The 12,974-nt window shown below is 34.3% G+C and overlaps 1 protein-coding gene across 17 annotated transcripts in view; it reads left to right on the top strand.

Annotated features, from left to right (window-relative positions):
* Positions 1 to 12,974, top strand: part of ANKS1B (ankyrin repeat and sterile alpha motif domain containing 1B) — a 1,111,154-nt gene that overhangs the window by 267,950 nt on the left and 830,230 nt on the right. For all 17 annotated transcript variants that reach the window (XM_032346661.1, XM_032346662.1, XM_032346658.1 and 14 more), the window contains exon 9: positions 11,775 to 11,918. In XM_032346661.1, coding sequence (XP_032202552.1) covers positions 11,775 to 11,918 — 144 coding nt within the window. The remainder of the gene's footprint in view (positions 1 to 11,774; positions 11,919 to 12,974) is intronic.

Here is a 12,974-nt window from a genome sequence, read left to right on the forward strand (position 1 = left end):
AAGTTATTTTGAGCATGAGTTTATTGTAAGACAAGAACACAGACCTAAAAGGTTTCTATCAGGACACATGACTTTAAAGAACCCTATTAAACAATTTAACTTCTCTGCACTGGAAAACAGACTCACCAGGTATATTTAACATGTACACACACACACATCTTACAACAAAAATACCTTCTGTGGGGATGTAATTTCTTATATTACATTGTTGTATGTATTCTATCAAATCCTTTTTTATTTTATTTTTTAACAAGTATTCTTTTTTTTTTTTAAAGATTATAATTATTTATTTGACAGACAGAGATCACAAGTAAACAGAGAGGCAGGCAGAGAGACAGGAGGAAGGGGGCTCCCTGCTGAGGAGGGAGCCTGATGTGGGGCTCGATCTCAGGACCCTGGGATCATGACTTGAGGCAAAGGCAGAGGCTTTAATCCACTGAGCACCCAGGCACCCCTCAAATCCTTTTTTAATGAATCAGAGAATTTTTAAATATTTAAAACACCTTTAAATATGTATTTTTGCTGTTAATTGCTATGTAATCAGTAACGATGTGACCAAACTGTGATCTAGATTTCAGTTTTTATACATCTTTCACCTTTACATACGTACTTCACCCTATGGATTAGCATGATCTTTGTGTATAAACTGGAAAAAAAGGAAATCATATCTATCCCGGAAGATGTTTTGAGGTTCATTTTTCTAATGTTTGCAAAACCTATGAAGATTTTGTCGATTGTGTGATCTGATTGGCAAAGGATTATTTAGACATATATAATTGTTGTAGCACTATTATTTATAAAGAAAACTCGACTTGTTCATTTGTAATTATTTGAATTTCAATTTTCATAGCTCTTTATGTAAGCTGACACATTAGGTCTAAAGCTGTGTAAGTAAAAGCATTGTAAGTGAAGGTGTTTTATTATTAGAACCCCAAATACCATACAATAGTAATATCAATTCATAGCAGTTAGTAATACATGCATCACATAGAGGTGTTATGATTTTATTTCATTATGTTAATAAATATTTAGTAATTATTAATGAAAGCACTTGAAAATCAGCATCTTAAAGACATCCTAATTGGGTGCATTTAAAAGATTCTGTATCAGCTGTTCTTTTGACCACTTATAGTTTTCCTTTGTTATGTTCTCCATGCATTTTTTAACTTCCTAAGTTTTTTTCTTTTCTCCCCAGGGTTTTGTCTAGTGTTGTTAAAAGAATGTTTTGATCCTGCAGTTGAATTTACAAACACTAACATATCTAAAATCTTTTATATTTTTAAAACATTAGTTAGTATTTTAGTCTTGCTTTCTGTGGCTTTAAGCTTTTCATGGGCCTGAACTAATGATCTTAGTTTTTTATTTCCATTCTCCTGTGAGATGATAAAGTTAAGAAATTATTTTCTCTTGTAATATGAGAAATATTATTTTAAAAATAAAATTAAGACCACTGCTTATTGTGTAATTTCCTCCAACCAATTATGTGAATCATGGAAGTTATCCAGTAGTATCAAATCATTAGTCGAAACCATCTGTTCCACATCTCTTAGCAGTGATGTGTCCTTAACCTACCCTTGGTGATATAACATTAACAGGCTGTGAAAAATCCCCAATTTCTATTCCTATTTTATTTATCCTATTTTGATTTAGTGTCATTATGACCTAGAGTTAATCAGTTTTCTACTCATCTGACAAACTTAATATCTAATTTGTATTCATTTACTTTTCAGTGTAAAATGCTTCAGTTGTAAGTTTTGTTACTTTATGTCGGCTTAATTAATATATTTTCAAGCACATTCTTTGCTTTTCAAAAATTTTATTTTCATATAACCGAGCAACTGCTTCCCCATAAAATGGATGAAATATAAATGTGAAGAATGGCAAATAATATGTAATTACATATTGAACATGGTAAAATATTGCGATTTAAGAGTGGACAATTTTTATCTTTGATTATGAGATTATTAAAAGTCTTTTTGGGCCTGTTTTCCTGGTCAAACATACTTTTTATTTTCTGTTTTTTAGTCCAATACATACACGCACACGCATACACATGAACATATACGTATTTCCATACATTATGTATGTATGGAACTAGCACATTAGCATTTTTTATATTACATTTGTTTAAAGGGCATTTCTATTTACAGTTGTTTAAAGAAGACATAAAAAACGAGAAAGGACCAGAGTTGTCAAGTCACAACTACATGCATTTAAGGTGTCCAGAATTGTGCTAGTCATTTTTCAGGTTACACAAATAATAGAAAATTTTGGTCCCCTAATCATAAACATAAGATATACTTTATGTAACATCTAACAGATAGTTCAAAACAGTAGACTGAGTTGTCAGCACCATCTGTACTGTGGGATTTAGAGAAGAGAAATAGTCTCTGAAACCTTTGCACCTAGCCAGAGGCTTTCTGGCTCTCCTTAGTCTCTTCTTCAATATTTCTCTTTTTTTTTTTTTTAAAGATTTTATTTATTTATTTGACAGATCACAAGTAGGCAGAGAGGCAGGCAGAGAGAGAGAGAGAGAGAGAGAGAGAGGAAGAAGCAGACTCCCCACTGAGCAGAGAGCCCGATGCGGGGCTTGATCCCAGGACCCTGGGATCATGACCTGAGCCGAAGGTAGAGGCTTTAACCCACTGAGCCACCCAGGCGCCCCGGTTCTTCAATATTTCTTACAACTAAAAATAATTGCTTTACTAGCAAGTCCATCCTTCAGAAAGTGTGAAATACCTCTGATACTTGCAAATCTCCTAGTTCCAAATACCACTGTACAGAGTAACATCATTTTGGTGTTGTGGATCGTAAGAGGGGGACTCAGTGTGTTCAGTGGCATAAAGACTTGTTTTTCTTCTTCCTTTCTTTTCCTTGCAGATATAAAAGCTATTTAGCATTCCCAGGTAACTTCAAATAAATCTGAGAGAAATTTTGTTTTTCAGGGAACTTAAATGTTGCAGCTTTGGTGAATTTCACTAACCTGGAATGGTTGAAGTGCAAAGCTAGTCTAGGGTAACATTGAAATTATTTTCAGAAAACTAAACAGATGTTTAGTGTTAATAAGCTGATGAAGGTATTATTTTTGACACTAAGTTTTCCGAGCATTGCTATTATTAAATTGTGGCATGTGATCTCTTTTTCAGGACTGAATTTAAGAGTCTGCTTCTTTTTGAGTAATATGATCACTGACCTGTATTTGTTTGATCATTGGCCCTGTCATAGTTTCGGTTTATAAATAAGCCAGCTTAATGTCTTACAATTTTCTTTCTCTCACCATATCCCTTAGTTCCCCAATTCAAAAAATAATATAAAAAATAAAATATTATTGATCTGTCTTTTTCTATTGTCTTCCAAGTTGACAAAAAAATAATCCTGTGTAAAGTCACCTGTGTAATGAGATTGGCTATGCACATTTGGAGATGAAATGTATGCTAGAGTTAAATCGTTCTGCATAATGAAAGAAAGGAATTCAAAGAGCTAATGGAATAAACCTATGGGAGGAAATAGACATCAAAGAAGCTAGGCACTTCTCAGTGGAAGGGGAAATGTGTGAATGTGTTCTTTAATGAAATCAGTAGATGCTGAGCTCTACATTGGCTTGAATATAGGACAAACACAATGAAAGCAAGAGAATTTAGTAGAGTCAGAAGATAAAGTACACTCAGATCTGGGTTATAAATTGGTATGAATGCCCATGTTAATTTTGAAGGCAAGCTGGCATTTATTCATTAACTCATTTCTTCATCAAACACATATGGAATGGAAAGGTCTTTAATGTTTCAGACACTGTGCTAAGTACAGTGCTTGTGGTAGCTAACCCAACAGACATCTCAGCAATCAGGTAGGTTGTAACTGAGTAGGAATAGGAGATATTGAACCAAAATCATACAAGTAACTGTAAACTTATATTTTGATAATTGCTATTAAAAAAAAAAAAGTAGGATGCTATGAAATCACGTAAGAAAGGAAACTAATTTTGGCTGTGGGATCAAGAAAGGCTACCAAAGGAAGGGAGTTAAGTTCACACCTAAAGCACAAGTAAGATTAATCCTGATGAAGATAAGAGAATGTTCCCACAATTTATTTTTTTAGGATTTGGTACAATAACAAGGAACAGGAAATCTAAAATATCTTTAAAAGGATTTTTTTCCCCCTTCTACATGAAAAGCTTAGACTAGGCAGTCTAAGGCTGGTAGTACTCATCAGCAAGAGGAATCCAGGATTATTCTATTTTATTGTTCCACTGTGAATGTTCTCTAGTTTCAAGGAAACCTCATGGTTCAACATGACAGTTTCAGCTCCAGCCATTTTATTAGCATCCCCATCAATAGAAAAAGAAAGCGGGGGGAAGAAGGACACGTTTCATCACTTTAAGAACACTTCTTTTACCCAAAGGGATTAAGTTAATCACATGCCCACACCTACCTGTAATGGAGCTTGGGAAATGTCTTTATTCAAGGTAGGCATATGTCTGACTAAAAGGGTTTGTTATTATAACTATAGAAAAAGAGGGCTAGGTGTTCTGTTTCTTAAGACAAATGGAAGAAGAGAGAATGTATCCTGGGAGACTGTTAGTTGTGAAGTTCATAAGTGAAGTTCTAGGTAGGAGGAAGCTTGATATATTCCAGGAAAGAGACAGTGTAGTGTGTTTAAATGTCATGAGCAAAGGGGAAGAAGAGGGATGATGGGGGGACAAAACTAGAGAGGCAGGTGAGGGCAAGTCATATCCAGTCTTTTGGATGATAAAGAATTTTGCATTTTACTTAAAGAATGATGAAACTTGAATGCTCTTAAGGATGAGGGTAACATGTTCATATTTTCATATTAAAAAAAAAAACTTCTCTGCACACTGTGTGGAGAGTAAGTTAGAGACAACATTGGCAGTATATACAAAGTTTAAAATGGTTGTGCTTTTTTTTTTTTCAAGATTTTATTTATTTATTTGACAGACAGAGAACACAAGTAGACAGAGGCAGGCAGACAGAGAGGAAGGGAAGCAGGTCCCCTGCTGACCAGAGAGCCCGATGTGGGACTCGATCCCAGGACCCTGAGATCATGACCTGAGCCGAAGGCTGCGGCTTAACCCACTGAGCCATGCTTTTTGAAATACAATTACATATTTATGAATTTATCCTAACAAAATCATCAGACAAGTTCAAAATCTGGAAAGACAGGCACTGAGTGCTTACAGTGAGAATGAGGTTAGGAAAACTTCACTTTCTCCTTTAACAACTTTTAATTTTGAATAACTTGTTTTGCAATATGCATGTATTAGAGTTTCATTAAAAATCAATAAATCAACTTCATCTTTTGAAAAACAAAGACAAAAACACTTGGGACTTAGCTGCATAGTTGTCCAGATTGATGACTCCTATTCCAAATGGTCTTCCTTTGTATGGACCTCCATTTCTGACGGTTGCCTGCCTCCTGGAATCTGTCTTTCTGTCTGGTCCCTTTGCATTGACAGTTCCATTAGATGTCTGTTCTACTTTTCATTTTGTTTTTTGTACTTCTGGTAGGAAGAGCAACAGTCTTGTCTATTCCATCATCCCATTTCCCCTCCCATACATTGTTCTCTTATATTCTGGCTAAGTTGAGCAACCCAGGTTTCCTCCAGTGACATTTAGACAGGACAGGGATATCCTCCGTCTTTGCCCCACCACTGCCATGTTTATAAAGATATGCATTAGAGAATTGACTGGTGAAGGGGCTCTGTGGCATCATAACAGGTCCTTAATCCTTCATTTCAACTGCATGGACTTTAGAATTTTAGAGTTAAAAAGTAAAGGCCTTCATTTATAAACTATGACAGAAAAAAATTTTCTTTTTGGATATTTTGAACATCTTGAATATCTGTTGTCAGGAGTTTGGTTCCATGGTAGAAGAAAGATTATAGTGCCTAGAGTCAGAAGACTTGGATCATAATTTAGTCTCATTTGTAGGATGATCTTGCAAATTAAATAACATTGTAAGAATATCAGCTTTTTCACTTGTCAAACAGGGGAAATCCCAGTGCTACTTTATTGGGCTATTTAATATCTGAAACCATTCATTTTGTTTACTTTCCATTTATTCACATTTCATGGATTATTACACTTCCTCAAAAACTGATTAATACAAACCGAGGTTGCATTTTCTCACAATTCAAGTATTTCATTTTAAAAATTTTTAAAAGATTTTATTTATTTATTTCTCAGAGAGAGAGAGAGCACAAGCAGGGGGAACAGCAGACAGAGGGATAAGCAGACTCCACGCTGAGCAGGGAGCCCAATGGCAGACTTGATCCTAAGGTCCTGAGATCATGACCTGAGCCAAAGACAGCCACAGCCACCCAGGTGTCTCAAGTTTGGGAGTGAGCCTTTGCATTTTGCAAAGCCTTCAAAATGCACCGTGCTTGCATTCTTACTTCAGAAATCAAAGAACAGGCAGATGCTCAAAAGCATCTGTTTAACTTCAAAATGAAACCAAAAAGGCTTTCTCAGTGATAACTTGTTCTGAAAGTTATCTTCAGATAGTAGAATAGGATTTTTTTTCCTTTCCCCCAGAACAGGTAGATTCTTTCTGGCACGCGGCATATCAAAAATATGATTTAGAACTGAAATAGTGAAACTATAATCCTTTCAAGAAAGTCAATTCATAAATTCGCAGACTTGACCTTCCCTGGAAAACATAATCTAAACTGCTTTAAAAACTGGGCACACAGGGCGCCTGGGTGGCTCAGTGGGTTAAGCCGCTGCCTTTGGCTCAGGTCATGATCTCAGGGTCATGGGATCGAGTCCCGCATCGGGCTCTCTGCTCAGCAGGGAGCCTGCTTCCCTCTCTCTCTCTGCCTGCCTCTCCATCTATTTGTGATTTCTCTCTGTCAAATAAATACATAAAATCTTAAAAAACAAAACAAAACAAAAAAAAAACTGGGCACACACATCCACCCTGTAATTCTAAAAATGAAGACAGAAGAATGCTCATTTTTTTTTTTGCTTTTTTAATGTTAGACTGATGTAATTATTTTAGAAGTATTTTTCTTTGAGCTCAAATTTGTCTCCCCATGATATTTATGTATTATGACTTTAGTCCTTTGTGACAATGTAGAACTGGTCCAATCTTTCATCCACATAATTACTATGTATTAGCCAAGAAGGTTAATAGGCATAAATCATGACAATTTAGATCTATATTCTATGGAAGAATTCCTGGAACTTTAGGAACACAGTTGAGTCTCTAATAAAAAGTTTCAAAGGCATTTGGAAAAAAGGAAACTCCCAAGTTTAAGTGTGTTCATGTGGCTTTCTTTTCATAAGTACTTGAAGATTATATTTAGTTTGATAAAAACCTTTTCCAGGCATTTTTTAATTGTAAAGCAGCACGTGGAAATTGTTTTACACCACTAATTTATATACTGTCTTTAGGGGGCAGTACTAGACCACTGATAAATTTTGTTATTTCTGCTAATGCTGCTGGTAAGGGTTAATATAAAATAAAACTAAAGTAACTATAGTGAGATTTACAATGCAATTATATGTATCCCTTAATATTAGTAAAATTTTTTAGGTAGTTAAGTGAAAATAATAGTTTGAAATTCATTGATAATTCATTCAATAAATAATTGTTAAATTCTATAATGCATACACATTATAAGAGATATAAATGTGAATAAGACAACATTTGCTTTCAAATAACTTACAGTTAACTAGGATAAATAAGTTGTGTGTGAGTGTGTGTGTGTATATACAACTCTTTCAGGATAAAAATAATAATAAAAATAACAGTATGTATTATTTTTCACGTGACACAGTCACTATCATGCAATTAATTTTATCCTTGTACAACCCTATCAAGTAGGAATTATTATTTTACCTACTTTTCAAATAAAGAAGCTAGGAATAATAAGATTATGTGATTTTCTTTAAGTAACACAGTTGAAAACAGCAAAGATGTGTTTTAAATATATATATCTATTTGACGTCACATCTACTTCTCTTTGTCACTTTGCCATCCATCATCTCAAGGTCTATGTGAAATATTATAATACACAAACTCACTCAAAGAGCTACAGACATTTAGAAGAGAGCCATATCATTTCTGTTTGTGGGAAATCTAAAAACTGGAATCTGAGCTGTATTTTGAGGAATCAGTGGGCTCATAAGATAATAATAGCTAAAATGGTAGTTAATATGTATTGAAACCTGTCATGTGCCAGGCACTTTATATTCATTACCTTATGTAATTATCAAAAGAATTCTGAGGGAGATTATTTTATATTATTTCCATTGAGTAGATAAGGCAAGAGAGGCTGACAATGGTCATATTTGACAAAAATCACGCTAATAAGTAGGCTAATAAGTTGGTAAGCTGAAAATTCAGAATGAATTTTAGAGCCTAACCTTTTTACCAGTACAATGCTGCATGGAGAAGTAAGATGGAAGGCATGAATAAATGCATTGAACATGATTAGTGTATAGTAGAGGAAGTACAAGTTTTGAAAAATAGTTTGACCATAGAACCTTGAGGAATTTGGGTATTATTTACTGTACAATGTGAAGTAATTTATGAGCAAAGAAGACACATAAACAGGGTGTTTCTCTGGAGAGAAGATAGAGGAAATTCTCTGTAAAATTGGATCAAATAATTATAGTACCATTAACATAAATACAAAAGAACCTATTAATTTGTGAAATGTTGATAATTCTTACCATGAATGTATTGATTTATGGTGCTATGCCATGTCAACATTGACGGTCAAACAAACAACTGATCGTGAGTGGTGAAGGAGAGGCCTTCAAATGGCTTCTTGCGAAAGACTCTCTCTCTCTCCTTCTGCTCCTCCCCCATCCCTGTGCTTGTGCTCTCTCACACTCTAAAATAAAGAAATCCTTTATTTGGTTATTTCATTCTATTTTGTAGACAGCATTGACCATACACACAGATGCTCTTGCTAGATTAAAGTTTTAGATGCCCCAAGATTTTCTCACCAGGATGTCTGTAGGATGAAAAATCCCTGTGATTTTCACCTTTTGTTACTGATTTCAGAAATGTGTTTTCATGAAAGGATAGGTGACTATGTACAAAAGCATAGAAATTTTAGTCATCACAGAGAGCAAATTGTTTTCAGGAGTGTCATCATATAGCATAAATATATTAACAAATACACTTTTTAAAAATTTGAACTGCAGGGCGCCTGGGTGGCTCAGTGGGTTAAGCCGCTGCCTTCGGCTCAGGTCATGATCTCAGGGTCCTGGGATCGAGTCCGCACCGGGATCTCTGCTCAGCAGGGAGCCTGCTTCCCTCTCTCTCTCTCTGCCTGCCTCTCTAGTTGTGATCTCTGCCTGTAAAAAAAAAAAAAAAAAAAAAAAAAAAAAATTGAACTGCAATTACATCAGCTTGGTTATTCTTTTTTTTATTTTTTATTTTTTTAAATTTAATTTTATTTTTTCAGTGTTCCAATGTTCATTGTTTATGCACCACACCCAGTGCTCCATGCAATACATGCCCTCCTTTTTACAGGATATTGCGTTGACTGAGAGCAATGTAACATAGTGGTCAAGGGGGTCAGCTCTGGAGTAAGGCAGTGTGGATTGGAATCCTTTTTCTGCCACTTACCAGCTCTCTGATCTTAGTTTTACTTGACCTCCCTGTGCCATAGTTTGTGTGAATTAAAATAAAAAGTGTCACATAGTAAATGCTCAATCAAACAGAGCTATTATTATTGTTGTATCTTACAGGCTGTAACTGCTTATGGGGCTTTTTAAGTTTATGATTTCTCAGTTATTGAAAATTGATCAAGGGAAATTTAAGATGTGAATGTAGAAGAATACAGTCTTTTGTTTTTTTTAAGGATTTCTTTATTTTAGAGTGTGAGAGAGCACAAGCACAGGGATGGGGGAGGAGCAGAAGGAGAGAGAGAGAGTCTTTCGCAAGGAGCCATGCGTGGGCTTGAGATCATGATCTGAGCTGAAATTGAGAGATGAATGCTTAACCGACTGAGCCATCCAGGCACCCTAAAGTCTTATATTTTAAAGTCACAACTTCTGGGGCAGTCAAGGGGGTACCATTTACAATTTAATATATGGAGTATTTTTACTAACTTCAATAGTCATAATATGTAGGTATGTGTCTAATACTACCTTCTGAAGACTTTTACCTTTTTTTAAAACAAAAGAATCAGTTTGCTGAACATGCATCAGGTTCTTTGAATATGGAATTTTCATCAGTTTTGGCAAAATTCCTTGCACTGTTACTTTGATGATTTCCTTCTACCTCTACATGGAGCTCTTAATTTGATCCCTGATTTGTTAACTTTTAATTTTTCCTCATCTTTAGTTCTATCTTCTGGGAGATTTCCTCAGACTTATTTTTCACCTTCTATTGGGTTTTAGGTATTTGTTTAATAGTATTCTGTTCTCCTTTCATGGATGCAAGTATCTTCTATTTGTGGATACTAGTTATAACTTTTTTCTGTATATTAATTTTATCTCTGTTAAAGGCTTTCTTCAGATGTGTGATGATGGCTTGGATTCTCATTCATATTTACCTAAAACTGTTTATCTGGGTAGAGATTTTTTGAGAGATGGGCTTCACAGTAAGAGTTAAGGCATAGGCTCCCATCATTTTACTAGGGACTTATAGATCTTTTTTTCTTGGGAGGTCAGTTTCTGCAGAGGGGACTATATTGTCATCTCCCGCCTGAGGGATATAAACCTAGCTGCCATATTATCTAGGGCAAATGTGGGCAGGCACTGGAATGGGTTGGGAAGCTACAACTACTAGATATTCAGTTATTTTCTTTGTTTTTTCAGAGACACCCCTCTGTTAACTGTGCATGGAGTGTTAGAATTCCTAATCTCTTTGTTTCAATGCCACCAAAAAATAAACCTCCAATTTTTTTTTGTCAGTGGTGAAGGTTTAGTTCCTTGGCCAGTTGAGAACATGGGTCTGAGTCTATCCTGTTGCAGCTCACCTGCACATACATCTTAATGGAAAGTCAGTCTCTGATTCTTAAGTCCCTTTGGTGGCACTGAGTCATGAATAAACATGCTGCTTTTTTTTCCCTTGTAGACATTTTGTTTTCAGTTTTCTCAAGTTTGCTAGATCAGGTAATTCGTACCCATTTGTTTATCATTATCTTAAAGTTTTCTTGTTATTACTCATCTGCTAATCTGTTTATCCATTTGTTTATCATTATCTTAAAGTTTTGTTATTACTCCTCTGCTAATCTCTCTCCTGTTGTCCTTGTCCTTATGCATGTTAGACCATTTTTACAAATGGTTCAACACTGAAGTCCTATTGTTAATTTTATAGTATTACTCTCGTTACACATATAATATAAAATTTTATGAAGTTCATTTTTTGAAAAAAATGAAAAAATGTGTGGAAAAAAATTGTGAAAAAAATGTGCTTTTAGCAATTCTTATTTCAATAAAGTATTTTCCTGCTATTCCTCTGATTGCATTTAGAAATGATAAGATTTCTCTAGTTTGTTGCTGCTGAGATATTTTCTTGGGTCATTTTCATGTCTATTTTTCATTATGAACTTTGAATATTAATAGTCTTTCTCACCCAGTTTTTTCACGTTCAATTTTTTTTAAACATTCAACTTAAATTGAGTTATCCAAGTTTTTGTCTTAGTCCTATGGCATAGCCACATAACTATGGTGAATATTAAACTGATTTTGCTTGCTAACATACACTATAAGAAAATAATGTAATTTAATTGATGTTAAGATATCTAAATAACATTCAGATAATATATTGGTATAATATAAATTTAATTTCAGAGAACTTCATCTACAATAAATTTGTCACCAGGAGAAGTGGAAGATGATGATGATGACGAAAACACTTGTGGGCCCTCAGGACTCTGGGAAGCATTAACTCCTTGTAACGGATGTAGGAACCTTGGCTTCCCCATTCTTGCACAGGTAATGGCTTACTTTTCTCAAGATGTAGTAAAACATAAAAATACTTGCCCATGTTTTTAAGGAAATCTTTTTTTCTCTCTTCCTGGAAATCTAATAAATATCTTACACATTTTGTAATTTTTCTTCAGTTAAAGGTCAGTTTATCTAACTTGCTGTACATGTGTGCATACTCAAACACATACTTTACATCATTTTATGTGGTTGTTTTATTTTGATCATGATGCTAGTTCCCGAAAAATTGAGTTGTTTTTGAGATTTTTAATGTTTATGATCCAGAAATGGTTCATTTAAAGAATGCTTTTTCAATTATAATTTATATTAAAATAATAGAAAATGATTTTCAAGGAAACATGGAAGGGCTCTTTATAAGCATTGTCACTGAGTCTTTTAATTTTTTAGCACAATGAAACATTGTAGAATAATGTTCATCATTGAAATTATGTAGGACAATCCAAAAATGAGACCAAAACTCTAAAGTATTGACTATAATTTTGAAACCATCTCACTATTTGTTAAGTCAGTTTTATTCTATTGCATTACCTTCAAATTACCATCGTGTATTTTGGACCACAAGCTTATGGAGGAGTTTCAAAAATAAGTAAAATTATCCAGAGCTGGGAAATTCAATGCCACAATGAAAATATGAAGAAACATTTAATACAAAAATAATGTAATGGCAAAGGTATATATGTCTAACTACATAGTGCCTGTGTGGAAAAATAGTCTCGGACAGATAATAATTTGCAGTAATTGTCCAGAATAGCATAACATCTCAAAAATATTTTGTTTTGCTTCAAGTATGAAGCAATTGTGTCTAAGAAAAATATCACTTTTTTCATGTCTTATGTCACAAATTGACCAGAGCCACTCAACTTCCAATATTAATTTATTGTAGAGAAAATCAAATAAAATATAGTGCTTAAAGAATCTCTTCACCTTAACATGAACTATTTTTAGGACTTTAAGACACTATCCTTATTACAGAATTGTTATCAATATACTGGACCATGAGTTCCATAAAGATAGAGATTACTGTATTACATCTATTTCTAAGGC

Source organism: Mustela erminea, chromosome 6 (assembly GCF_009829155.1).
Source record: "Mustela erminea isolate mMusErm1 chromosome 6, mMusErm1.Pri, whole genome shotgun sequence".
NCBI classification, from domain to species: domain Eukaryota; kingdom Metazoa; phylum Chordata; class Mammalia; order Carnivora; family Mustelidae; genus Mustela; species Mustela erminea.